This window comes from Symphalangus syndactylus, chromosome 6 (genome assembly GCF_028878055.3).
Source record: "Symphalangus syndactylus isolate Jambi chromosome 6, NHGRI_mSymSyn1-v2.1_pri, whole genome shotgun sequence".
NCBI lineage: Eukaryota > Metazoa > Chordata > Mammalia > Primates > Hylobatidae > Symphalangus > Symphalangus syndactylus.
This window is the reverse complement of record NC_072428.2, coordinates 141,556,904-141,580,512: the sequence shown is the minus strand read 5'-3', so window position 1 is coordinate 141,580,512 and position 23,609 is coordinate 141,556,904. Positions and strand designations below refer to the sequence as shown.

At 38.7% G+C, this 23,609-nt stretch overlaps 1 protein-coding gene across 20 annotated transcripts in view; it reads left to right on the top strand.

The window, feature by feature from the left end:
• The window catches only part of KMT2C (lysine methyltransferase 2C), a 306,855-nt gene that overhangs the window by 261,253 nt on the left and 21,993 nt on the right, over positions 1–23,609 (top strand). For 15 of the 20 annotated variants that reach the window (XM_063641729.1, XM_063641734.1, XM_063641726.1 and 12 more), the window contains 9 exons: positions 23–315; positions 2,127–3,943; positions 5,862–5,973; positions 9,048–9,126; positions 11,128–11,191; positions 13,006–13,238; positions 16,566–18,284; positions 21,146–21,355; positions 22,591–22,755. In XM_063641729.1, the coding sequence (XP_063497799.1) occupies positions 23–315; positions 2,127–3,943; positions 5,862–5,973; positions 9,048–9,126; positions 11,128–11,191; positions 13,006–13,238; positions 16,566–18,284; positions 21,146–21,355; positions 22,591–22,755 (4,692 nt within the window). The remainder of the gene's footprint in view (positions 1–22; positions 316–2,126; positions 3,944–5,861; positions 5,974–9,047; positions 9,127–11,127; positions 11,192–13,005; positions 13,239–16,565; positions 18,285–21,145; positions 21,356–22,590; positions 22,756–23,609) is intronic. The other 5 variants (XM_063641738.1, XM_063641732.1, XM_063641727.1 and 2 more) reach the window with 2 other exon arrangements.

Genomic DNA, 23,609 nt, shown 5'->3' with positions numbered 1-23,609 from the left:
ATTTTTGTTTCTTCCCATTTAGCGGCAGAAGTTACGTGAAATCATTCTTCAGCAGCAACAGCAGAAGAAGATTGCAGGTCGACAGGAGAAGGGGTCACAGGACTCACCCGCAGTGCCTCATCCAGGGCCTCTTCAACACTGGCAACCAGAGAATGTTAACCAGGCTTTCACCAGACCCCCACCTCCCTATCCTGGGAACATTAGGTCTCCTGTTGCCCCTCCTTTAGGACCTAGATATGCTGTTTTCCCAAAAGATCAGCGTGGACCCTATCCTCCTGATGTTGCTAATATGGGGATGAGACCCCATGGATTTAGGTAATGCTTTTAATTTCCTGCCAAATTTAAATTGCTATTAGAGAGGGAAACAGAACTGGGTGTGGTGGCTTGTGCCTATAATCCTAGCTGCTGGCTGAGGCAGGAGGATTGCTTGAGGCTAGGAGTTTGAGACCAGCCTGGGCAATATAGTGAGACCCCCCCGCCAACCTCTTAAACAAATTTAAAATTTTTTAAAAAGAAATAGACAAATGAAGTTAGTATTAATCAGGAAGCTGTTACTGCTTTCTACTTCTTTCTCACCTTTGAAATATATATAATCAGCTATTGTCTGCTAATGAGAGGTCATAGGCATTTTTTTCCCCCTCTAAGAACTCTACAGACTCTGAAAACATTACCTTTGTTTTTAAGTATTAACTGTGTTAGCATTACCTTGCACACTTAATGATGTAGTTTATCATATGACATCCTCAAAATGTAGCTATTCTGTGTAGGCAAAGCCTCCTGCAATGTGTTGAGACTTGTCCTTTCTCCAAATTTCTACCTTTTAACTTTACATTCTAAATTAATTTTAGGCTGGGCGTAGTGGCTCAGGCCTGTAATCCCAGTACTTTGGGAGGCCGAGGTGGGCGGGTCACTTGAGGTCAGGAGTTCGAGACCAACCTGGCCAACATGGTAAAACCCTGCGTCTAGTAAAAATACAAAAATTTGCTGGCCATGGCGGCATGCGCCGCACCTGTATTTGCAGCTACTCAGGAGGCTGAGACAAAAGGATCGCTTGAACCCAGGAGGCGGAGGTTGCAGTGAGCCGAGGTCACGCCACTGCACTCCAGCCTGGGAGACAGAACAAGACTCTGTCTCAATTTAAAAAAATAATAATAATAAATTTTAGAGATTTCCAAACTGAAAGGACTTTAGGAACTTTCCATGGTGAGATAGCGTTGTAAGTTAGTGGTGATGAATTATAAGAATGTTTCCTTTTTCAAAGTGGCTAAAGTCAAAGCCAAACCTATGCCCTAGTTATAATAAGGAAATAGTTCTTTAAGATATGCTTTTTAGTTTTATGTCTTTTAGTCTTATATCTACCTCCATGTTATATTCTTTTAGTTTCCTTTTCTTCTACCTTAGTTGTAATTTATGCCTCTTGCTACATTTTATATTCTGTGTAAGTTGCCTGTAATCTTACTCTTAATTTCCATTTTATCTTCCACCTTGTTATAATTTATGCCTCTTGCTATGCTTTGTATTCTGTGTAAGTTGCCTGTAATCCTGTCTAGAAGGAAGTACAATATAAAATAGTCCAACAATTTATTCATTTACTTAATCTTTATAGATGAGGCCTACGCGTCTTTTTCTCTGACTGTAAGTTTAGTCTATCCCGTCATCAAACCTGTGCCTTTGTAGTCTCATGTACTGAGGCCTGTAAGTCCCTCAATAGGTATGAAGACCTATCTTCATTCAAACATCCTCCCCAAATCAGCTTCCTCCATCAAACCTCCCTAAATATAGATAAAAGAAACTCTTCCTGAAAAACTCCAGTGGTATTGTTCTTATCTCTAAACAATTGATTTCATCTGCTTGGTGGTGGTTCCTTTGTCTTCATTTTTGTTATCTGTTAAATCTTAAGCCTTTAGAGCTCAGATATGGTGTTCATTATAGGATTCTTAGCAAAATCTTACTTGCATATGAATACCTGTAAATACTTTTTAATGGTGATTGCTTTGCTTTTGTAAGTCATTGTATTTGGCAACATTTTGTATGTACAGTTTAATTGAAAACTTTTCTTTTTTTCAACTTAACTCTAAATTTAACATAATACCTATTTGCTTTTTTTTTTTTTTTTTTAAATAAAGATTTGGATTTCCAGGAGGTAGTCATGGTACCATGCCGAGTCAAGAGCGCTTCCTTGTGCCTCCTCAACAAATACAGGGATCTGGAGTTTCTCCACAGCTAAGAAGATCAATATCTGTAGATATGCCTAGGCCTTCAAATAACTCACAAATGAATAATCCAGTTGGACTTCCTCAGCATTTTTCACCACAGAGCTTGCCAGTTCAGCAGCACAACATACTGGGCCAAGCATATATTGAACTGAGACATAGGGCTCCTGATGGAAGGCAACGGCTGCCTTTCAGCACTCCACCTGGCAGCGTTGTAGAGGCATCTTCTAATCTGAGACATGGAAACTTCATTCCCCGGCCAGACTTTCCAGGCCCTAGACACACAGAGCCCATGAGACGACCTCCCCAGGGTCTACCTAATCAGCTACCTGTGCACCCAGATTTGGAACAAGTGCCACCATCTCAACAAGAGCAAGGTCATTCTGTCCATTCATCTTCTATGGTCATGAGGACTTTGAACCATCCACTAGGTGGTGAATTTTCAGAAGCTCCTTTGTCAACATCTGTACCATCTGAAACAACGTCTGATAATTTACAGATAACCACCCAACCTTCTGATGGTCTAGAAGAAAAACTCGATTCTGATGACCCTTCTGTGAAAGAACTGGATGTTAAAGACCTTGAGGGGGTTGAAGTCAAAGACTTAGATGATGAAGATCTTGAAAACTTAAATTTAGATACAGAGGATGGCAAGGTAGTTGAATTGGATACTTTAGATAATTTGGAAACTAATGATCCCAACCTGGATGACCTCTTAAGGTCAGGAGAGTTTGATATCATTGCATATACAGATCCAGAACTTGACCTGGGAGATAAGAAAAGCATGTTTAATGAGGAACTAGACCTTCCAATTGATGATAAGTTAGATAATCAGTGTGTATCTGTTGAACCAAAAAAAAAGGAACAAGAAGACAAAACTCTGGTTCTCTCTGATAAACATTCACCACAGAAAAAATCCACTGTTACCAATGAGGTAAAAACGGAAGTACTGTCTCCAAATTCTAAGGTGGAATCCAAATGTGAAATTGAAAAAAGTGATGAGAATAAAGATAATGTTGACACTCCTTGCTCACAGGCTTCTGCTCACTCAGACCTAAATGATGGAGAAACGACTTCTTTGCATCCTTGTGATCCAGATCTATTTGAGAAAAGAACCAATCGAGAAACTGCTGGCCCTGGTGCAAATGTCATTCAAGCATCCACTCAACCACCTGCTCAAGATGTAATAAACTCTTGTGGCATAACTGGATCAACTCCAGTTCTCTCAAGTTTACTTGCTAATGAGAAATCTGATAATTCAGACATTGGGCCATTGGGGTCTCCACCACCAACTCTGCCGGCCTCACCATCCAATCATGTGTCAAGTTTGCCTCCTTTAATAGCACCACCTGGCCATGTTTTGGATAATACCTTGAACTCTAATGTAACAGTAGTCTCTAGGGTAAACCATGTTTTTTCTCAGGGTATGCAGGTAAATCCAGGATTCATTCCAGGTCAGTCAACAGTTAACCACAATTTGGGGACAGGAAAACCTACAACTCAAACTGGGCCTCTAGCAAGTCAGTCTGGTACCAGTAGCATGTCTGGACCCCAACAGCTAATGATTCCTCAAACATTAGCACAGCAGAATAGAGAGAGACCCCTTCTTCTAGAAGAACAGCCTCTACTTCTACAGGATCTTTTGGATCAAGAAAGGCAAGAACAGCAGCAGCAAAGACAGATGCAAGCCATGATTCGTCAGCGATCAGAACCATTCTTCCCTAATATTGGTAGGAGTTTTCTTGAGTCTCAACATATATTACTATGGGTATTAGAGCGGCATGCGATATGCTTATAAGATTTTATTATTAGAATTACAGTTGGAATAGAGCACTGAGTTTTTCTATTCCTCCTTGAGGGGTTTTTTTGTTTTGTGACAGAGTCTCACTGTGTCACCCAAGATGGAGTGTAGTGGCGTGATCTCGGCTTACTGCATCCTCCACCTCCCAGGTTCAAGTGATTCTCCTGCCTCAGCCTCCCGAGTAGCTGGGACTACAGACATGCGCCACCATGCCTGGCTAATTTTTGTATTTTTAGTAGAAGTGCGGGGTTTCACCATGTTGGCCAGGCTGGTCTCAAACTCCTGACCTCAGGTGATCCGCCTGCTTTGGCCTCCAAAGTGCTGGGATTACAGGCGTGAGCGGTGGCCTGGCCCTCCTTGAGCTTTAAAATGAAAGCAGTTGGCTGGGCACAGTGGCTCACGCCTGTAATCCTAGCACTTTGGGAGGCCGAGGCAGACAGATTGCCTCAGCTCAGGAGTTCCAGACCAGCCTGGGCAACACAGGACATGGATGAAGCTGGAAACCATCATTCTCAGCAAACTATTGCAGGAACAGAAAACCATACACTGTGTGTTCTCACTCGTAAGTGGGAGTTGAACAATGAGAACACATGGACACAGGGAGGGGAGCATCACACACCGGGGCCTGTCGTGGGGTGGGGGACTAGGGGACAGATAGCATTAGGGGAAATACCTAATGTAGATAATGGGTTGATGGGTGCAGCAAACCACCATGGCATGTGTATACCTATGTAACAAACCAGCACATTCTGCACAATTATCCCAGAATTTAAAGTATAATAATTAAAAAAAAAATACAAAAATTAGCTGAGCATAGCAGCGTGCGCCTGTAGTCCCAGCTATTCGGGAGACAGAGGCAGGAGAATGGTGTGAACCCGGGAGGCGGAAGTTGCAGTGAGGCGAGATTGCGCCATTGCACTCCAGCCTGGGGGACAGAGCGAGACTCTGTCTCAAAAAAAAAAATGAAAGCAATGAAGAGTTTTAGATTCTTTCCAGGTAAATTGATTCAAAACTGAGATACAAACTTCCCTCAATTCTATTATTTATGGAATTGTTTAATAGAAACTAGTTGTCTTCTTAGTTCCTACATTCCAACCATTGTTGCCATATGTTTTCAGTCATGGAAGGATGAATTTAAGAAAATTATGATGGAAATAAATCTTCTTACGGTCCTTTTGTGTATGACAAATGCTTGGCGATTTTTTGCTATATAAACCTCTTTAACTTATTTCTAATGGTTTACTGATTCTAAAAACAACAAAAGCAATGCAGTCAGAATGCCTCAGTGCCTCTAAGAATAAGAATTAGCAATCAAAGGGCACGTGTCTAAGCAGTGTGCCTTATTCTAAATAAGAAAATTGACATTCCATTTTATATATCCCCAATTTCATCAATTTGTTCCCTTTTTTTCATTTAGATGCAAATAGGTTTTTTCTTAGTAGCTTCTTATTGTGAGGGTATACCCTTAAGAAATTGGTGCATTTTTCTTTTAAGAGTGATAACTAATTTGGTAGAATTCCTTAGTATTGCAAATTCTTATTTGTGATGTTATATTCACTAAAGAAGCCATTCTGATTAGCACTGCAAAAGTTTGGATGAAAGAGAATTAATTGCATTATAATCTCCCTTAAACTTGACTTTTTGTTTTAATTCCTGCAGGACTAAGGTATTAAAGCATGATTCAATTAAGGACTACTGAGATGTGATTAAACCCAGGATAAGGTTGCCATCTCAGAAATCTGTAATGATTATTAAATAAAGTTTAAGAGCTTGTAATATTTGAATTACTTCTTAGTGTACCTTGAACTAATTACTATGAAATAAGTAACTTTATATTTCTTTTCTAGATTTTGATGCAATTACAGATCCTATAATGAAAGCCAAAATGGTGGCCCTTAAAGGCATAAATAAAGTAATGGCACAAAACAATCTGGGCATGCCACCAATGGTGATGAGCAGGTAGGTGGAGGGGCTGCTTGTTTTTACTGGGTATCTAGACATTCATGAAATCATTACTAGTTTTTAGAAAAAACATACAGAAAATTGAAAGCCCTTGTTCTAGGAATGAACAATACTATTTAAGTTGTCATGGCATCAGGTTGATATGATCAGATATAAAATGCTGTACCAATTTAAGAAATTAGTGTAAGAACCAGTTTAAGAGCATTAGTCTCAAGGATGGTAAATGTAAAACATCTTAAAAAGATTTGGAAGATTGGATTTCCTGATAAGTCAAAGTATTTAAGTCTGTGCTCTTTTAAATACCTTTAGAATTGTTGATGTTATCTAAGATTTTTTTCAGTTAAGACACTGAGTGATTAAAGCAATTATAAATTCAGTTCTAAAATAAAATGTTCCCAAACCGGTTTTGAATCAGAAAAAGAAAGTTACAAGGAATAGATAAGAGGACAGTTGGAAGTTAGGAGTTACAGAGTTTGTCTTTTCTCTCTTAGAAGAAAAACAGAAATGATGCATTAAAGAAGACAGTAGGGGTTATTTCAATATCTGAATTTTTGAAATTATGCCTTCTAAGGGTTATTAACCACAGGGCACTGTTTCTTAAATTTTGATCATGGACCACCATGAGAATTATGGGGTAATTTTTTTTAAAATGCAGATTATTTTGCTCTACTGCAGACCTACTAAATAAGAATATCTGGAGATGGTTGCCTGTATGTCTGTATTTTTAGCAAGTATCATGAATGAGTCTTATGTGTATTACTATATGAGAACCTCTGTCAATAAAGTAAGCATAGAGCCTCAATTTAGTCTAATTATCTTGTTGAAAAACTTTTACATAAAAAATACGGATGATTATAGAATTGACTATAAAATTTGCATGAATTTAAGATGTATATATTTCAAAGAAATTTGAATTCTTAAGGGTATAGGTTCTTTTCAATTGTTGAGATACTTTGGACATGGTTAAGAAGCATTTTTGAGATTGAAGTAGAGATAGTGGTTTCTAATGATTTTCATTATTGAGCAATATTTATTAACACTATTTCTCTTATCATAGAGGTTCCTGTTTTATGTCTTGAATCTTTTTGGATTCCAGTGAAGCCTTTGAAATTCTCAGAATGTTTTATATGCAGAAAATTTAAAACATAGTATTACAAAGGAAATGATTATACTTGAAATATAGTTATTAAAATATAATTAAATTTATGGTATATGTGCTCCTTAAAGTATTAACAAATTTAGAAATAAACCATAATTTGAAAGTAATGATGAACATAACTAATCTATTAGGTGCCTGCAACACTTGATAGGAAAATAATGTCTTTTATTGGTGATAGTCGTGGTACTGCTAATAATATTGTAGTATCTATGTATATTCAAAACAAGGAAATGCTGAGTTTTGTTTACCACTTAGTTTTGTTTTTGTTTTTGTTTCTGAGATGGAGTTTTGCTCTTGTTGCCCAGGATAGAGTGCAATGGCGTGATCTTGGCTCACTGCAGCCTTCACCTCTGAGGTTCAAGCGATTCTCCTGCATCAGCCTCTGGAGTAGCTGGGATTACAGGCACGTGCCACCATGCCCAGCTAATTTTTGTATTTTTAGTAGAGACAGGGTTTCACCATGTTGGTAAGGCTGGTCTTGAACTCCTGACCTCAGGTGATCTACCTGCCTCGGCCTCCCAAAGGGCTGGAATTACAGGCATGAGCCACTGCACCCGACCAGCACTTAGTTTTAAATATGGACCTCAGAATTTGAGGCCTTTCAGCATCTGATGCTCTTTTAGCATCATGTGTCTGCCAGTTAGATACATTAGTCATGTATCAGGTATATGGCTTACTATTCTACTGACTGCTTTGTAGAAATGGAAGTGATATGTTGAGTTAGGATGATAGACCATGTGTGATATTCGGATTAGAAGATCATTTAGACCAGACCTGTAGCAGAGGGTAGGGTGACAGATGAATGAAAAACCTGAGTAAAAAATTTAAAAACATATTCTATATCCTAGTAGTACTTAAATAGTAATATACAGCATTTGGAATACATTTTGAAAATTGTGTGTATATCTTGATATATTAAAGCATTTGATAATGCTGGAGGAAATATTTTCATGTAAGCAGTAATGCTTCTGTGAAGTTTTTATAGTTTTAATTAGAATGAGTAACATTTCTCTAAACACATTTAACCATGCAGACTGATCTCGGTCAGTTGTCAGTTTTTGATTTGCTTTAACATTAGATAGAAAAATGTATGAAAATGTATGAAAATTCTTAAATTGGGAAATGTCTTTTGTTTTACAATATAGAATAACTAAGGTCTCAATTAGTTTTTAATAAAGACTGGAATGAGAAAACATTTCCTTAGAGTTTATGTTATAAAACTAAATCAACGGCCGGGCGCGGTGGCTCACGCTTGTAATCCCAGCACTTTGGGAGGCCGAGGCGGGCGGATCACGAGGTCAGGAGATCGAGACCACCGTGAAACCCCATCTCTACTAAAAATACAAAAAATTAGCCGGGCGTGGTGGCGGGTGCCTGTAGTCCCAGCTATTCGGAGAGGCTGAGGCAGGAGAATGGCGTGAACCCGGGAGGCAGAGCTTGCAGTGAGCCGAGATCGTGCCACTGCACTCCAGCCTGGGCAACAGAGCAAGACTCCGTCTCAAAAAAAAAAAAAAAAAAAAACTAAATCAACTTATTTTTATTCTGAAGGCTTGAATTCATTTTATCGTAAGGTGGAGTGAGGCACATAATAGAGAGTAAAACCTCTAGAGTCAGTCTAGCTGGCTTCTTATTGCAGCCCTACTAGTCCTTGTGGGGAAGGTTATGGAATACCTCTGAATCTTACTTTCATCATAAGTAACATGAGGGTGCTAAGAGCACACACTTTAGAATTACAGTGAGGGTCACATCTGCTCAGTACATGAAAGGTAGGGCTTTAGTGTTTCGATGAAGAAGAAATTGCCACTATTCTTCTCTGGAAGAGAAAACTGTTAAGCACCTAATACAGTTTTTAATTAATATTAATAATTTCTAAACGCTCATCATTTGATACTTGTGTACCCTGTTTTGACAGATTCCCTTTTATGGGCCAGGCGGTAACTGGAACACAGAACAGTGAAGGACAGAACCTTGGACCACAGGCCATTCCTCAGGTAACACTGCCTATAATGAGTCACTCTAGAATGCACGCTTTTCTGTTTCCCAGCAAACTCATGCTTTAGAGTAAGGCCCCTGCTAGAGAGTAGTATTAGGTTTGTGCAGAAGTAATTGCAGATTTCACCATACACCATTTGCCAGTGGCAAAAACCGCAATTACTTTTTCACCAACCTAAATAGTAGCCTTAGAAGACTGCCAAGACATATCAGCACAGCCAAAAGTAACCAAAAAGACATTTTACTGCTTTTTAAACAAAAGACAAATTAAGGTTAAAAAAATTGGCTGTGATTTCTGAAAAGGATGTATATACTTAAGGGTAAAAAGTCACTTGATGGCAAAACCAAATGCTCAGGACTTTTGGTTTTACTTTTATTATTTTTAACTCTAGAAGGACATTTTCATGTCCTGCATTTTAGAATTAAACTCATTATATTTAAAATGTAAAACTTCTATAAATACTAGAAAATGGCTGAGCACCGTGGCTCATGCCTCTAATCCCAGCACTTTGGGAGGCCGAGATGGGCAAATTATGAAGTCAGCAGTTTGAGACCAGCTTGACCAACATAGTGAAACCCCGTCTCTACTAAAAGTACAAAAATTAGTCAGGCGTGGTGTCGCGCCCCTATAGTCCCAGCTACTTGGGAGGCTGAGGCAGGAGAATCGCTTGAACCAGGGAGGCAGAGGTTGCAGTGAGCCGAGATCACGCCACTGCACTCCAGCTTGGGTGACAGAGCGAGACTTCGTCTCAAACAAAGCAACTAGAAAACAGTATGCTCTATTTGTTTTTTCCTTTTTTCTTCCCATCCTTGTTGAAAGATATGCAATATTCTTAATGTAATATCAAGCAGTATCTGGGGAAGTAAAACTCATGTAGTATTTTTGTCAATGATTTTTTTTTAGAAAGGGAGCTACCTGCTATAATATATGTCCTGTTTTCTTCCTTGCCCTGCCAGTTATGCTTTAGATTTATTATGCTGATAATTATATTCTCATTAAAAGAGGAAACAGAAGCCATTTGATGTAATGGGAAAAGCATAGCCTTTATAGCTGAGTTTTTTAAAGAAATTATAGTTCCACTATGAATTTACTGTGCAGCTTTGGGCAAATTCTTTAGCCTCTTGTTTTTTAATATGTCAAATGTTAACTGCTTTGTAGTATTGTGAAAATTGCACACAATACATTCTGGCTGCTAGTATACGTTTATAATTATTACCTTGTATACAGCTCATGCTAAGGAGAACTTGTGACAACTGGATAAACATTTTTCGACATTAATTTGTTAGGTGATTATCAGGGACTTGTGAGATTAATAACTGCTTGTTCAGTCACCTGGAAGAAATAAGACTTAATTTGAAAATAAAACGAATTAAATACTTTTTATTTACTTATTTTTTTTTATTTTTTTTTTGGGAACAGGATCTTGCTGTGTTGCCCAGGCTGGCCTCAAACACCTGGGCTCAAGCAATCCTACCACCTCAGCCTCCCAAGTAGTCAGGACTACAGGTGTGTGTAGAAAATAAGACTAATATTTTTATTAACGTATTTTTCTTTTATATTTGTGCATGTTAGAGACATTAGTTTTTGTTATAAATAACCATGCTGTGGAGTGGCATTTAGTCAATCTGGAACTTGTGTTTGATTGAAGAAGAAACCAGGTAAACTTCATCAAAAAGTGAGATTTTTTATATGGATCTCTCGCTTAGTATTAGCCGTAATTGATTTGCCCCGTATTGTATTTCTGATGAATAATCGTTCACCTCAAGCATAATTGTTTTCAGCCAAAATCTAGACAATATAGTAGTTCAGACATAGCAATAAGAATTCAGAATTAGGTTGCCACCACTAAATTCATTCTACTTTTTATAAAAAACCTTTAAAAGATATCTTAAGAAATTAAAGGTTTTTTTCTTCCATTTCTTTTTCTTTCTTTTAAAGTTTTTTCCCCCCTTTAACTGAAATGTGGAATAAACATATTTGTAAATTTTACTTATTTTAGGATGGCAGTATAACACATCAGATTTCTAGGCCTAATCCTCCAAATTTTGGTCCAGGCTTTGTCAGTAAGTATAAATCTAATAAGTTAATGTTTTCTGGGGATTGCTTGTCTGCACTCTATGTGTGCTGTTCTAAACCTGAAGTGAGTGTAGGTACACCAGTTCAAGCCCAGGTGCCCTCCTGTCTTATTAAACATCACTGCCCTATTAGGCAACTCTTCTTCAAGGCGCGTGTTTTCATTGCTTTTTTCACTGTGCATGAAGAATTATAGTTACAGAAAAATATTTTAGTACAGAAAAACCATCTTCCCCATTCTCTTCAGTATTGTTGTTGCTGTTTTTGTATGCAGATTGGGCACTTTACAGTCTATAGAATTAAACCACGTTTTGCTCTAAGAACTGTCTTCCTAAGTGACAAGGACACTAAATGGGAAAAACAAAGGGATTATACTTAGCAATAAGTTGGGTTAGCAGCATGGTGTAAAGGTCAGGTATGCAGGGTGCCCCTGAATCCTTTCTAGTTATCTGCAGGGGTCCCAAGGTGGTTCAGGATAGTGTTTAAAGTTCTCCCCAAACTGAACCTTTCTGAAATCTTCAGACTGTTTAGCTAACTTTTTTTTCACCATTATTTTTCATTTTGCTCACCTCTGCTCTCCTGGTTCCAGAAACCAGAAAGGCTTTCCTTGCGGTAGGTCTCATTCTACCAGAAGCAGAACTTCTGAAATCTTGTGAAAAAGCCTGTTCTTAAAAAATGCCCTTCAAATTTAGTAGACTAGATTTCAAGTTCATACATGTACTGGAACTTCTGGGTTTAGGAACAAACCCAAAGTCTGACCTTTTGAAATTCCCCCTACATTAATTGTTACTATAATTTGAATACATATTTGCATTAAAAACAAGTAAAGAACTATACCAACTGGCTTTTTCTGGCTTTATTGTGCCCATTGGCTTTGGTTGGATTCTTAATGTATGACAATATTCTGTTATCATTGATGTTATTTTCAGCGAATGTCCTTCTTAGAAATGTATTTATTCATTTCTTTGTCTTGTAGTGAGTCAAAAAGGTATATTCAGAATTTCACTACATACGATGGCTTTTTTTTTTCCCCCTTGGACTGGGTATCAATGAAGTAAAGTGCCCTTTAAGAATAAAGAAGAGAATATTGGTACAAAATGAAGAGATAGAGCCATTTGGGGAGAATTAATGGCAGTTGTAAAAGTAGAAAATGTTTTGCTTGGTTAACTATTCCCTCCCCTTATTTTAAAAAATAGAAACTACAGAATAATAATTACCAATGTTTTCAAGTTTTGGATTTCCTTTATAAGTCATAGACTTTAAATTATTCCATTCTAAAACATTCTGGGTTCCCTTTCTCTCTGTTTAGGATATTTTTTCATTATTAAGAAATAGGAAAGAACTTATAAACTCAGGAAAATTAACATGGGAAGTGATTTCCTAGTCTATGCGCTAGACCTTAGTGGGATATGTCTTTGTCTCTTCAAAATCTGTAAAGTCGTATTCATAAAATGCATGTATACCTTAGTATGTAGTTTGGCTTGTGGGTTAGAGAATTTGTTTAGTAAAAAAAGAGAATTTCATTACATAAGTCTTCTGCTTTTCCAAGATTGGATTTGTAATATTTATAAGTGCTAAGTTAACCAGTATCTCAAGAATGTGCATTCTCTGGCTTTCTCAATTAAATATTTTTCTAAACTCTGATATTTTATCATTACATAATGGTCTAATATTTAGTATTGTGTTTTCAAATTTCCTATTATGTGGTCATGGTGAAACTACTTCCTTACAAAATAGATTTGTGTAACTTACAGTGTTAGACTCTTTAGAAAATTAACACAACTGAATTTAAATTTTTCCTCAGATGATTCACAGCGTAAGCAGTATGAAGAGTGGCTCCAGGAGACCCAACAGCTGCTTCAAATGCAGCAGAAGTATCTTGAAGAACAAATTGGTGCTCACAGAAAATCTAAGAAGGCCCTTTCAGCTAAACAACGTACTGCCAAGAAAGCTGGGCGTGAATTTCCAGAGGAAGATGCAGAACAACTCAAGCATGTTACTGAACAGCAAAGCATGGTTCAGAAACAGCTAGAACAGGTAATAAATAGGTTTGCAAAATAGAAACTACCAACAATTAATGAGTAGAATGTTTTGGTGTGTCGTTCATTAGTGATTTTGACTAGTGATTTTTTTTGACTAGTATTAAATGGCATTAAAAGTACATTGCCAAAAAGTGACAGCTCTGAGACCTCTTAGTAATTGCAGCCATAACAGCTCCAGCCTTTTACTTAGAGTGATGGTCACAGCACATACTAAATAAATGACACAAAAGAGATTGAGTCTCATAATTTCGACTTCGAAGAACTATTCTCAACCTTGGTATAGTTGGAGACATTATTTTTTCTGCACTAAGAAATCACTGCAAAGACCATGTTACTATTATACATCATTGAGAATATTCAACTGAACTGAGGACCGAGCTCATGGGGAGATACTGGGTTTAGTTTGGAATAAGAATTGGGGGCCCAGGGAGTATTGTTGTTTACTTGGAGTTGATATTATTATTATTTCTTAATGTTTTGGTCTTAAAATACACTGGTATACCTTATGTGAAGGACTGTTGCAGAAAAATGAAATCATTTTGCCATTATCTTCTATTATAAACCTGACGTTTATCAGAATCTTTAAACTGAATAATATACTGGAAAAGAAGAAACATGTAAAAATTTTATTTAAAATAAAACAATAGTAGTGTACAAAATGGGTTCAGAGCCAACTCCTAGGTATATTTACCCAAGTAAATTAAAAACTTAGGTTCAGGCCAGGCGTGGTGGTTCATACCTGTAATTCCAGCACTTTGGGAGGCCGAGGTGGGTGGATCACTTGAGGTCAGGAGTTTGAGACCAGCCTGGCCAACATGGTGAAACCCTGTCTCTACTAAAAATACAAAAATTAGCTAAGTATGGTGGTGTGTGCCTGTAATCCCAGCTATTTGGGAGGCTGAGGCAAGAGAATCCCTTGAACCAAGGAGTCAGAGGTTGTGGTGAGCCGAGCTTGCACCACTGTACTCCAGCCTGGCGACAAAGTGAGACTCCATCTCAAAAAAAAAAAAAAAAAAAAAAAAAAAAATGTGAGTACTCTATAATGAACACTGTAGGAAGCACTTCCATTTACGTTGTCTTAACTACATCTTTCTGAAGGAGTTAGTATTATCCCCATTTTACAAACTGATTCATTGTAGAGGTTATAAACACTGCGTACATGTGGCCAGGCACGGTGGCTCACGCCTGTAATCCCAGCACTTTGGGAAGCCAAGGCGGGCGGATCACCTGAGGCCAGGAGTTGGAGACCAGCCTGGCCAACGTGGCAAAACCTGTCTCTACTAAGAATACAAAAAGTTAGCCAGGCATGGTGGCAGGTTCCTGTAATCCCAGCTGCTTGGGAGGTTGAGGCAGGAGAATTGCTTGAACCTGGGAGTTGGAGGCTGCAGTGAGCCGAGATTGTACCACTGCACTCCAGCCTGGGCAACAAGAGCAAAACTCTGTCTCAAAAACAAGACAAAACAAAACCAAAAAATCCCAAAAAATACCTCACTGTACATGTTTGCTTATAGCTATTAGATTAGGGATTTGGACTCAAGTGTCTTATCTTCAAACCACAGCTACCATGATAACGTACCAACAATAAGGTGATTATAATTCCAATTGTTTAAAACTAGGATTATTCCAGAATGAAAGGTTTCTTTTCTCTTTAAATCTACTCTCTGGGTTCATGTTTACTGTAGGTTAATATTCTTGTAAAGATATGTTTAATAAAGTATTTTTTTTTTAGCACTTTAATTGCCTTCTGGCATATTTGTACAAGGTCTTTTGATGAGGGCCTAATTTTTGCATATCCATGGATCTAATCCTATTTAGAAACTAATACTTGAAAAATGGGATACAAGGCCGGACGCGGTGGCTCACGCTTGTAATCCCAGCACTTTGGGAGGCCGAGGCGGGCGGATCACGAGGTCAGGAGATCGAGACCACGGTGAAACCCCGTCTCTACTAAAAATACAAAAAATTAGCCGGGCGCGGTGGCGGGCGCCTGTAGTCCCAGCTACTCGGAGATGCTGAGGCAGGAGAATGGCGTGAACCCGGAAGGTGGAGCTTGCAGTGAGCCGAGATCGTGCCACTGCACTCCAGCCTGGGCGACAGAGCGAGACTCCATCTCAAAAAAAAAAAAAAAGAAAAGAAAAATGGGATACATCATCTATTACATAGTTGCCAAAGATCCAGTATAATCTTATTAAGATAAGCAGTTGATGGTAATGTTTTAAAAAGTATTATAAAATATCATGGGAAAGACATGGATGACCACCTTATATATCCCAGATACTGTTGTGGGTGCTTTCTGTACTTTCTTACTACTTCACCAACCAATGGTAATTTCTCAGTTCTAATCAGTAAACTGGCCAGGAAAAATAACAAAATAGGAGTTACACAACTGTCGAAGAAGAGATCAAACACGATTATTTGCAGAAAATATTAGTCTACCTGGGAAACCCAAGAAAATAGTTTGAAAAACTATTAGAACTCCTGGGTTTAGTATATTAACATAATATTTATCTAAAAATTGAATGATATTGAAAGATATACACATCCTTTTGCATTCCTTCTTTCCCTAGCTTGCTGAATGAGATGGTGAGGTCTTCCAGAACATAGATTGCGTCTTGATTGATATCTGGTCTGTAGTATTGAGCACATTGGGACACAAAGGTTTTTGGAATGAATGAATTGATACTAGTCAGCCATTATATTAAGAGACTATTTACAGACTATTCAAAATACTGCCTTAGAGCTTGTATAGATTTCAGAAATTATAATTTGAATGTTAGCCATTAAATTGAAAGTGTTCAACAAATTTAGTCTTTTTAATCTGGGCAGGGGGTGTGATATTCGTGCTGGTAATTCATCTTGTCTTAAAATGTTGTACAATTTATATATTTAAGAAATGAAAACATTTAAATGGTTCAAGTTTGAGTTAAGTCTGTTATTCTGACATTGTATATTAATGTAATTTCTAGGACATCAAAATTAGCTACTTGTGTAACCTTTTTTTATTGTATATTTTTTATGTATAGTATAAATAGTATATATGAGTTTCACCATAAGGTTTTAATAACCGTTTTTGATATTTCATATGTGAAGCACTTTTACAGATAACTTTATAAAAATCCTATTGTTAAAGAGATTGACAGTCGTTAGTTAAGGCTTATCAATTCAGTTTTTTTGTGACTTTTGCAGTTACCCAAGCAAAATATGTTTGCTTCTACAGGGCCAAACTGCCCTCTGTGTAACCTCCATCAAAGTCATCAGCCAGTGTTTTACTTCAGTACCTATGCTGTATATAAATGAGTAATGATGCATTTTGTTATTCCAGATTCGTAAACAACAGAAAGAACATGCTGAATTGATTGAAGATTATCGGATCAAACAGCAGCAACAGCAGCAGCAATGTGCGATGGCCCCACCTACCATGATGCCCAGTGTCCAGCCCCAGCCACCCCTAATTCCAGGTGCCACTCCACCCACCATGAGCCAACCCGCCTTTCCCATGGTGCCACAGCAGCTTCAGCACCAGCAGCACACAACAGTTATTTCTGGCCATAGTAGCCCTGTTAGAATGCCCAGTTTACCTGGATGGCAACCCAACAGTGCTTCTGCCCACCTGTCCCTCAATCCTCCTAGAATTCAGCCCCCAATTGCCCAATTACCAATAAAAACTTGTACACCAGCCCCAGGGACAGTCTCAAATGCAAATCCACAGAGTGGACCACCACCTCGGGTAGAATTTGATGACAACAATCCCTTTAGTGAAAGTTTTCAAGAACGAGAACGTAAGGAACGTTTACGAGAACAGCAAGAGAGACAACGGATCCAACTCATGCAGGAGGTAGATAGACAAAGAGCTTTGCAGCAGAGGATGGAAATGGAGCAGCATGGCTTGGTGGGCTCTGAGATAAGTAGTAGTAGGACATCTGTGTCCCAGATTCCCTTCTACAGTTCCGACTTACCTTGTGATTTTATGCAACCTCCAAGACCCCTTCAGCAGTCTCCACAACCCCAACAGCAAATGGGGCAGGTTTTACAGCAGCAGAATATACAACAAGGATCAATTAATTCACCCTCCACCCAAACTTTCGTGCAGACTAATGAGCGAAGGCAGGTAGGACCTCCTTCGTTTGTTCCTGATTCACCATCAATTCCTGTTGGAAGCCCAAATTTTTCTTCTGTTAAGCAGGGACATGGAAATCTTTCTGGGACCAGCTTCCAGCAGTCCCCGGTGAGGCCTTCTTTTACACCTGCTTTACCAGCAGCACCTCCAGTAGCTAATAACAGTCTCCCATGTGGCCAAGATTCTACTATAACCCATGGACCCAGTTATCCGGGATCAACCCAATCGCTCATTCAGTTGTATTCTGATATAATCCCAGAGGAAAAAGGGAAAAAGAAAAGAACAAGAAAAAAGAAAAGAGATGATGATGCAGAATCCACCAAGGCTCCATCAACTCCCCATTCAGATATAACTGCCCCACCAACTCCAAGCATCTCAGAAACTACCTCTGCTCCTGCAGTGAGCACACCCAGTGAGCTTCCTCAACAAGCCGACCAAGAGTTGGTGGAACCAGTCGGCCCATCCACTCCCAATATGGCAGCAGGCCAGCTATGTACAGAATTAGAGAACAAACTGCCCAATAGTGATTTCTCACAAGCAACTCCAAATCAACAGACTTACGCAAATTCAGAAGTAGATAAGCTCTCCATGGAAACCCCTGCCAAAACAGAAGAGATAAAATTGGAAAAGGCTGAGACAGAGTCCTGCCCAGGCCAAGAGGAGCCTAAATTGGAGGAACAGAATAGTAGTAAGGTAGAAGGAAACGCTGTAGCCTGTCCTGTCTCCTCAGCACAGAGTCCTCCCCATTCTGTTGGGGCCCCTGCTGCCAAAGGAGACTCAGGGAATGAGCTTCTGAAACACTTGTTGAAAAATAAAAAGTCATCTTCTCTTTTGAATCAAAAACCTGAGGGCAGTATTTGTTCAGAAGATGACTGTACAAAGGATAATAAACTAGTTGAGAAGCAGAACCCAGCTGAAGGACTGGTAAGTGTAAATCATAAAAACGACAACTTTTTTCTTTGTTTTAAATTATACTTACAGCAGATTAGTACCAGCAACTATATTTCCACATTATTCTACAACCTTTTTATTCTAAAGGACCATTTTTTATTTTATCATTTCTACCTCTCTGGAACCCATGTTTTTACTTATATCTAAACTATTAAATAATGATTTGTTTACTATTTTTTAAAAAGCAAAGGCATGTATTGCATTTCATATATAACGTGATGTGTAGCAACTGGTTATTACCACATTGAGTTGATATTGGGAAGCTATTGTGTGCTTACAGTGTTGTATTGATACTTAATGTAATGTTACATGTAGATACTATTTTGTAGTTTTCCATGTATCAATTTTCTATCAGTGTTGTTAACATTTATATGCTTTTTTTTTTTCATTTCTATGAAGAGCTAACTTGTAAATACACCTTTACAACAATCCCTCCCCTTTATTTCAGTTAACTTCATTAAGATAGTTCCAAAACTGGAGTTTCTGAGTCATGGGAATTGGTCTGCTTAATAGCTCTTGCCTGTGTATCTTTCAGAAGGTACAGTGCCATTACCAGTGCATTCATAAAGCTGTCCCTAGAGAGCTTCTCAAATTAGATTTCGTTTTCATATTTTAATTAAGGGTTGAGTGGTATATTTAGTTGTCCAGTTTTTTCATTTTAAGATCGTTAATGAAGCTCATCTTTTTGCAAGTGTTGCCTTTTTTCTTGTCTTTGACTATTCAGTAGAGATTGAGTGTTGACTTGATAGATTTGTGTAATTTTTGTAAATTTTAGTGGTTATGCTTTTACAGTTGTCACCAGTAAATATAGGCAGCTCTCCAGCACAATCTCCATCCTCTTTCTCCAAGACATCTTACACCCTGAGGAGTACTGAATAACTTGCAGCCTTCTGTCTTTTTACCCTTCTATGTATACCACATGCTGCTGCTTTTGCCTGTTCTGTTCTCCCTTCTTATATATGTCTGGCCAATATATTTTTATCTTTTGAAACGCAGTTCTTGAGTCATCTTTTTCCAGATACCTTTCTCACCTCTCCCAATCTCAAATATGTGTTGATGCCCATGTTCTCACATAACAATTTCTGTTGTACCACTCAACATTATTTAAATAGCTCCTTGAAGGATGTAGACTACATTTTGAGCATGTTTATATTAAAATTTGTGCTATATAAGAATGTTTAATGGCATGGGGAACAACCACATGTCAAGTTTAAAAAGTAGCCCCCCCCCAGTTAAAGTGTGATTTAAATAAATAAATATATATAGTGATTTATATTTATATATATATATATATATATAAAATTAAGAAATTTTTAGATTCTTGCCACTCAGAGTGCAGTCCTCGGGGATCCGCAGCATCCACATCAGGTGGGAGCTTTGTAACACATGCAGAATCTCCCGCCACAGACCTGCTTCTCAGAATGTGAGACTTAACAAGATCCCCAGGTGATTCCTGTGCATCTGAAGGGGGAGAAGTACTGCTCTAGGCAGGTGATTCTCAAAACTAAAGTGTGAGGAGCACCAGGAGGGCTTGTTAAACCAAGATTGCTGGGCACCAGCCCCAGTGTTTCTGATTCTGTAAGTCTGGGTGGGACCAGATAATCTGCATTTCTAAACCAGTTCTAGATGCTCTTGCCGCCCTGGAGACTTCCCTTGAGAGCCACAGAACTAGCCTGGAGATGAGCAGTCTGAGCCTGCTTTTGCCTCCCTCCATGTGCTAAGAATGGCTTTTACATTTTTAAATGGTTGAAAAAAATCTGAAGAGTAGTAGTATTTTGTGACACATAAAAATTATACAAAATTCAAATTTGTCCGTGAATTTTAAAAGTTTTATATGAACGCAGCCAAGCTCATTTATGAACTGTTTATGGCTGCTTTTGAAGTACAAGGGCAGAGTTGAGTAATTATGCCAGGGGCTATATGGCCTACAGAGGCTTACAATATTTATCATCTGGCTCTTTACATAAAAATGTTGCCATCCATGCGCTAAACTATTTAGAGTATAACTGGAAACTAATTTTCAGAACCCCCAAAGATTCAATGCAGAATTCATTACAGTAAGTTCAGCTACTATAATTGTCTATAGCAAAGTATTGCTGTTAAATTTAGAAACAATGGAGCCTGAAAATATTCCTGTATTTTAAGGTATTGATAGGACTACCCTTAAAGGCCTTTTCAGGGCTTGGCTTCTTCTCACTTTGTAATGATAAAAGGTTTATTTGTTATCATCTAGGTTCTCTCCCATTGACTTTATGTGGCCATTATTTTTCAGTCAAATATGGTTGTGAACTAATTTGAAGAACCGGTGTTTTTTCTTTTTATTGTTGTCTGGTGCTGTCCTCTCACCTAAGATGCATAGGCTATAAAGCTTTTCTGGAGCCTGTGAATTGTTTCAGCACACCTCATATTTCACTAGTTCCTAAAGGGAACCAAAAATAACTCACCAAGACCACTATGCAGAGGCTCCTACAGCCACCTACAAGCATCTCCTTCCCTTCTGCAGTCAGTAAGCAGGAATAAGGGGTTCCCCAGCCCCAGGGATGTCAGCATGAGGGGTAATGCTTTGCCAGAAAGGGCTGTGGCCTTACTAATGAGTTCTGCTCTTTCCTCAAGCTTTGTAGCTTACTGATTTCCATACCTGAGAATAACATTTGAAGAAAAGGATGATATTTTTGGAAAACTAGCATTTGACACCACTCTATCTTCCCTACTTATTTAATAACTTTTAGTGCCATGTTAGGATGATGTGTCATAGGTTGGCACTGAAGTAGCATGAACTAAAAACCAAATATGCAAATTGTTCACTTATTTTTTACCCTTTCCAATTACATTAGCAAACTTTGGGGGCTCAAATGCAAGGTGGTTTTGGATGTGGCAACCAGTTGCCAAAAACAGATGGAGGAAGTGAAACCAAGAAACAGCGAAGCAAACGGACTCAGAGGACGGGTGAGAAAGCAGCACCTCGCTCAAAGAAAAGGAAAAAGGACGAAGAGGAGAAACAAGCTATGTACTCTAGCACCGACACGTTTACCCACTTGAAACAGGTGAGGGTGAGTCATTTAGAGCAGCCCCCTTTAAAAGTCACGGATAGGCCGGGCGCGGTGGCTCACGCTTGTAATCCCAGCACTTTGGGAGGCCGAGGCGGGCGGATCACGAGGTCAGGTGATCGAGACCACGGTGAAACCCTGCCTCTACTAAAAATAAAAATAAAAAAAAATTAGCCGGACGTGGTGGCGGGCTCCTGTAGTCCCAGCTACTCGGAGAGGCTGAGGCAGGAGAATGGCGTGAACCTGGGAGGCGGAGCTTGCAGTGAGCCGAGATCGCGCCACTGCACTCCAGCCTGGGCGACAGAGCGAGACTCTGTCTCAAAAAAAAAAAAAAAAAAAAGTCACGGATATAGGCTGGGGGCAGTGGCTCATGCCTGTAATCCCAGCACTTTGGGAGGCTGAGGCAGGTGGATCACTTGAGGCATGAGTTCGAGATGAGCTTGGCCAACATGGCAAAACCCCATCTCCACTAAAAATACAAACATTTACTGGGTGTGGTGGCACACACCTGTAATCTCAGCTACTTGGGAGGCTGAGGCACGAGAATTGCTTGAGCCTGGATGGCGGAGGTTGCAGTGAGCCGAGATTGTGCCACTGCACTCCAGCCTGGGTGGCAGAATGAGACTCTGTCTCAAAAAAAAAAAAAAAAAAATTCAAGGACACGAGAGATCAAATGCTAAAAGACATCTGGACGAGGAACCTAGTAGACTTTTTCCAAGCAGAATTGCACCGTATCCTATTGGCATCTGAAATTTACGGTAATACAAATGGATTGATAGGTGATAGTCAAGATTTTCTTATGTTCATAAGGAGTAGCCTCAGTACCAAGAAAAAAATCTGTCCTCAGTACTTTGTTGTGACTCTGGATCCAAAGAAATGCATTGTAAATTCTATTCTACACCTTTGTAGTTGTTACAGAAAGTGGGAGACAGTTGCTAATAGTGCTGTTGGTGGTACCCAGCCTCAGTTTATGCCCCGGTTCTTGCTGAGCATAGATAAGAAATATGTTTTTCTTGTTAGATGCCTGGCAGCATTCATTTAGTACAAAGCTTATTTTTAAGTCTCAAAGGTCTGTAGTGTCTCTCACTTATTCCAGCATTTTGATTACTTGAAAATTTTAAGTCTCATTTTTCTGAAGCCTTATTCAACAAAGTTGCTTCGGGTCTTAGAAAGTTGAGCTACACTGAGTTCCTTTTATCGTGTACATTACTCTTAAATGTGTTTTTTAATAGCAGCTCTCTCTGCTCCCTCTAATGGAACCAATCATTGGAGTGAACTTTGCGCACTTTCTTCCTTATGGCAGTGGCCAATTTAATAGTGGGAATCGACTTCTAGGAACTTTTGGCAGTGCTACCCTGGAAGGGGTTTCGGACTACTATTCTCAGTTGATCTACAAGGTATGTTTCTCTGCCAAGGTGTTGTGTTGCTTCATCTTTGGGTAACATGTCAGAATTGATAGAGCTTGTCTTGTTTTTGTATTTAGTTTACATCTACTCTTCCAAGTTTTATTAAAACTTAAGTTCAGCTACAGGGTTAAAATTTTACCTGGTGAAGTATTTCTAGCATAAACATTCGAAGTTGTTTTTATAGGTAAGAATACAAATTGCAAGAAATATCTATTATGTACTTCCATGGTAGTGGAAATCCTTCTTTCCTTAAAACCTTTATTAACGCTTAAAATGAATTCAAAAATCATTGCAAATGGTGGGGATTTAAAAAAAGTAGTATTTTACCTTGAAAAATGAAATTAAACAATTTTAAGTTTATCTTATATGATAATTTAGGTATTAATTACAACTAATTCCTAGACTATTGTAGGTTTTTTGTTGTTGTTGTTGTCGTTTTTGAGACAGGGTCTCGCTCTGTCACCCAGGCCAGATTGCAGTGGTGCAATCTCAGCTCACTGCAATCTCTGCCTCCCAAATTCAAGCAATTCTAGTGCCTCAACCTACCAAGTAGCTGGGACTACAGGCATGCACCACCACGCCATGAGGTCAAGGCTGCAGTGAGCATGATTGTGCCATTGCCCTCTAGCTTGGGTGACAGAGCAAGTCTCTGTCTCCAAAAAGAAAAAAAAAAAAAAAACCTATCTTAACTCATAAGCTGTTCTCCAACCTTATTTTATCATCCTCATGAAATTCTTTATCTTTGCAAAATTTGTAATTTGACTTTGCACTTGATTTGTATGGTGTTATTGGTAGATGCCAAGTCTCTCCATGAGAGACTAATCAGTAAATGACAAATTGGTGAT